The 5,247-nt window shown below is 36.0% G+C and overlaps 1 protein-coding gene across 1 annotated transcript; it reads right to left on the bottom strand.

The window, feature by feature from the left end:
- Positions 1-3,633: 3,633 nt before the first annotated feature.
- On the bottom strand, positions 3,634-4,515 carry LOC117112340 (uncharacterized protein K02A2.6-like). Its single transcript, XM_033255415.1, has one exon. The coding sequence runs from the start codon at positions 4,513-4,515 to the stop codon at positions 3,634-3,636; it is 882 nt and encodes a 293-aa protein (XP_033111306.1).
- Between the last annotated feature and the right edge of the window lie 732 nt (positions 4,516-5,247).

Raw genomic sequence — 5,247 nt, 5'->3', positions numbered from 1 at the left:
TTTACGAGCCGTACGCTCATTTCCACGCCCACAGCACGTACTGAAGCTGGAAATTACGTTTCGGTTACATGTGTTGGGTTTTTGACACTGTATTAGTATCATTACCGTGCGCACGGACGTTAAGACGTATGTGTACACATTCGTAAGTCCTTAAAATGCTCAAAATTACTCTTTTTCTTTAAAATTGCTTTTAAAATGCTCAAAATTACTCTTTAAATAGAGCATGTTTTAGAATATTATACTTTTCAATCAGAACCGCACGTGCTTCGTGAGGGTCAAAGTACGGCGGATCACCTAACTCGTCCTCAGTGACGAGTTCAAATCTAGTTTATTCTTCTTTCTTTCTCCCCTTTTCTGTTCGCACGATATCTCAAAAAATTGCCACGAGTTACGAACAATCGCTGTCAACGAACATTTGGCTTGGTCTGGAATAGTCATGGTAAGCTTTTCAACGCGCTCAGTCATGCATGATGTCATCTACGCGCAATTTTGCGTTTCTACATTATTGATAATATCAGCCTAACCAATTACCATTTCGAAATCGTATTAAATGAGCATTAACTTCGGGTTAATTTTGAATGTACTGTACCCTAATTTGACGCGTGCACTTCCCTACGCGCGCGTACGCTTGCGTCAAATTTTTAAAATGCTCAAAATCACTTTTTGACTAAATTAGAGCACGTTTTAGGCCATTTTGAGCATTTCAAATTTTTTTGAAATTTTCCACTACGCGCGCGCATTTGTACTTGCGCAGCACGTACAGAAGCTAGAAATCACGTTATTTTACATATTTTGGGTTCCCGACATTGTTTTTACAAATTTCCATTCTTTTCGGTCATCTTTTGGCCAATAGCAATACCGTACGTGCGCATCAAACATAGGTATCTTTGTGCCGCTATACAGTGAAATTATGCTAAAATCAAACCTATTTTTAATCAGTTATAGCTCCTTAGGTTGAAAGGTGACCCCCATTTTTTATTACATATTCTGAAAGCACATGAGTTGTAAATATGATTTTATAGATCATAATGGCAGATCGGACATTGTGACGTCATCATATTGGCATCTGAATTAAAAGAAAGTGATTTATAGCTATGACGTCATTTTTGAAAATACGCATTTGAGCGTATCTCGCTTATCCTTGATCGATCGTCTTCCACCTTTCAGTATGTTATAGCTGAGACAATTCTCTTTCATATATACGACTTCTTACATTTTGATGACGTCATCATGGTCAAAAAAATTGTTTTTTCTGACCCCCACATCTTTCTTTCCTCAAAACGTTGATGAGCCCATATCATCTTAACCATTCGTCATTTCTGAATCATATTAAGTGAGCATAATCTTCAGGTCAAGGTTGAATGTCAGGTACCTTAATTTTTAGTTCGCGCGACCTTACGTGCGCGTACGCGTGCGTCAACATTTATATATGCATAAAACCATGCATGTTTTTAATCAGTTATAGCTCCATAGGATGAAAGGTGACCCCCAATTTTTATTACATATTCTGAAAGCACATGAGTTGTAGATACGATTTTATAGATCATAATGGCTGACCGGATATTTTGACGTCATCATATTGCCATTTGAATTTAGGAAAAATTGAATTTTATTTATGACGTTATTACTTTTTATACTCGTTTGAACGTACTCGCTTATCTTGATTGATTGTCTCCCACCTGTGAGTATGTTATAGCTAAATTAATTCTCTTTCGGACGTATCCCTTTATTTTGTATTTTGATGTCGCCATCATGGTCAAAAAGAATGCTTTTTTGGAGCCTTCTCATCTTTCTTTCTTAAAAGATGTAAACACATTGAAAATGGAGGGCGGTAGACTGTATTTCGACACTATCAGACCGATAGTTCGTATTACTGTAAAGGCAAAATTCATGTGGCATAAACTTGACAAGGTTTAAATTCATGTACCATTACCGTCGTAAAGCACGTCGTATAAGGTATTCGTATTTGTGCGTTAAAATTTAAAAGTTGTTAATATCACTTTTCAGATAATTTAAAGCACGTTTCAGGTCATTTTGAATATTCCAAAACTTTCCAAAATTTACGCGCCGTACGTTCATTTCCACGCCCACAGCACGTACTGGAAATTACGTTTCGGTAACATGTGTTGGGTTTCTGACACTGTATTAATACTACCGTGCGCACGGACGTTAAGACGTATGTGTACACATTCGTAAGTCCTTAAAATGCTCAAAATTACTCTTTTCCTTTAAAATTTCTTTTAAAATGCTAAAAATTACTCTTTATAATACTTTTCAATCAGAACCGTGCGTGCTTCGTGAGGGTCGAAGTACGGCGGATCACCTAACTCGTCCTCAGTGACGAGTTCAAATCTAGTTATTATTATTATTGTTCCTGGATCTGTGACTACTGTTCATTGGTTATCATTTGTAAGTTGCAAACCATGTAATGATGGTGAGCTAAAGTTCATTATAATACCTAATGCAAATAAAAGCATTACAGCTGAAGTATCCATTGAAAGAAAAGTTTATGTATTTACAGTATTGTTGGTACCACATGTTTTATTGATTCCATGTGTTTTGTTGATTAATTTGCAAAATTGTTAATAGTAGATTAAAATAATATACACATTCACTGTGGAGGGTGATGCTACTGGAATGAGCAATTTATACAGAGCTGCATCCAGTAATTTTAAATTAAGCAATTTGAAACTGATACCGCAAAGACTTGTGGCTCAAGGGATGGGTATAGACCAGGCTATAATTGAGATAGGTGCCACTTAGAGAGGTAGAAATTCTCATATGGTTTTTCTAGACCAGTTTTTTATGGGGAATCAGAATATGTGAGGTAAAAGGGGTGTAACCTGAGAACTTTCGCGTGAGGGCGCTTTTTAAAAAATGGCCGCCAAAATCCAATAAACTACATATATGTGGGTAAAATAAGCACAAAAGAGGTAGGTTTTGTTGTGTTCCTGGGTGGTCATTGTGACAATAACAGGCAGACACACAGACTATCAACTATTGTAACAAAACATGTAGTTTATTCAGATATGCCAGTAGGTACTGTGGATCGGTTCCATGCGAGTGCGTGCGTCTATATACACGGCTGATTCACGTCAATAACATGACGTATCACAACATCCCCCTCCTTTCAAAAAGCTTTACAGTTAATTTGTTATCGCTTTATAGCAATACAACGAGCTTTAAACTTTAAACAGGGTGTGTTAATTAATGCTTTAAACGTTGTTTAACTGATGCCTTTTCTTAGTCCATATTGTGATACTAAGATAATGAAACACTTTTTAATTTCATAATCACTAATGTTATTAACATTACTATCATTCTTAAAAACATTGTATCATATTGTGATTGTTAAAGTAATGAACTATTTTTCACTTCATAAACGTTAACTTCATAAACATTAATATAATTCATTAAAAAAAAAAAACGTTGTTAAACATCATAAAACTTGAATGCGATTGTTGCACATTCCGGATATTGAATTACTACTTAATGACAATGTGTATATTGTTTTGTATCTATTTTCATTGAACATATAATGACAAGTTACAGTATATTATTTTAAATGGTTATATGAATTGCCTGTCGTTGTATTGACTGTTCTCTGTTGTGATTATTGTGTTCATTGATTTGTTATTTGTCTCCGAAGCGTGTTGGTCGGCGGCTTATTCGACCGGATCTGGTAATTGTGTTATACGTCGATCTTGTGCTTCTCGTGTTGGGATAGGCTGGGTTGTTTTGGTTATTATTTTTTGGTTTGGGTGGTTGTAGCTGTGTTGGATTTTCAGCAAAGTGTACGTGTCGGCGTACTGGTGTCGTATCATCGTCTTCATATTGTGATGTTGTATTGTTTGGTTCTGGTGGTATGTCTCTTGTGTCAGTTAGGTTGTCGGTTACTGGTGGTGTATTCCTGGTGTTGGTTGTGATATCAGATTCGGGTACGTCTCTGATTTCGGATCTGTTCCTCCTCCACGATGATCCATTGTGTGTAGTAACCACGTATGACCTTGGTTCTTTGCAAACGTTTGTTATTTCTGCAGGGACCCACATGTTGTCATCAGGGCATCTGACTCGCACCTTTTGTCCTGTGTGAAGTGGTTTTAGTTCAGCTCCAGCATGCTTGTCATGGTATTGTTTCATTTCCTGCTGTCTTGATATAAGCTTATCATGCACTTCTGTCCTTTGGTGGATTCTTGCGAAGTGATGACTTGGAAGCGTTGTTCTCACCAGTCGACCAAACATCATTTCTGCAGGTGATGGTAGGTCGGGTCCTATCGGGGTTGCCCGGAGATGTAATAAGGCAACTTGTATGCTTTGCCTAGTCTGCGTGCATTTCTTGATCAAAGATTTCAATGTTCTAACTGTGCGCTCTGCCAGTCCATTTGAGCGGGGATATCTTGGAGAAGAGGTAGTGTGTTTCACTCCCCAGTTTCTGCACATTTCTTTGAAGGGTTGGCTGCTGTACTGCGGACCGTTGTCCGAAACGATTTCTGCCGGTGCTCCAAAAAGGCTCATTGTTCCGCTCACAATACGTGCAATAGTGGTGCTTGATGTATTCTGCCGTGATTTGGAAAAAGGTATTAACTCCAAAATCCTAGTTTTGAGTTATTGAGCAAAACGCGTTTGTCGTTAGCCTTTTGTACTGGAAATGAATTCTAGTAATTTTTTTTGGCAAATATACTAAACATATAATTAAAAAACATATTAAATAATTTTCATGGTGATTTTTGTTCTTTAACCCTATTTAAATGGAGATAATGCACTATTCCAAATTTTAACAGGAGTCAATGGTGGGTGAAAAATCTGAAGTAAGGCATTAACTCCAGTTTTTCCAGTGAAATGTGTATCTTACGTAGCCAAATTACAGTATTTCTGACAAACAAATAATGTATGCCAGTGTCAATTATATATTTCACAAAATTTAGTCCATGTAAGTTAAAATTAATATTATAGTATAAATTTATAATCAATTTAGGAGTCGTCATTGTATTGTACACGTATAAAAATAGATAAAATTATTATTATTGTACAAATTAAGCTGCTATCATTTTTATATTCAATCAGAATACAATGATATTGATATATGATGGTTATATTATGAAGAATAGTATTAATATACTTAGTAGAACCTCTAACTTACGTATACTAAATTTACAGACTTCTATTTTACAAATGCGAAGTTACATATTTCGAATCTTCATATTATATTTACGAATCATGTAAAAAGTGCACAAATACAAAAATTAT

Source organism: Anneissia japonica, unplaced genomic scaffold (genome assembly GCF_011630105.1).
Source record: "Anneissia japonica isolate Jap-2015-1 unplaced genomic scaffold, ASM1163010v1 scaffold581_len1011336_cov187, whole genome shotgun sequence".
Lineage (NCBI taxonomy): Eukaryota > Metazoa > Echinodermata > Crinoidea > Comatulida > Comatulidae > Anneissia > Anneissia japonica.
Note: the sequence above shows the minus strand (reverse complement) of the source record. Positions and strands in the feature narration are given on the sequence as shown.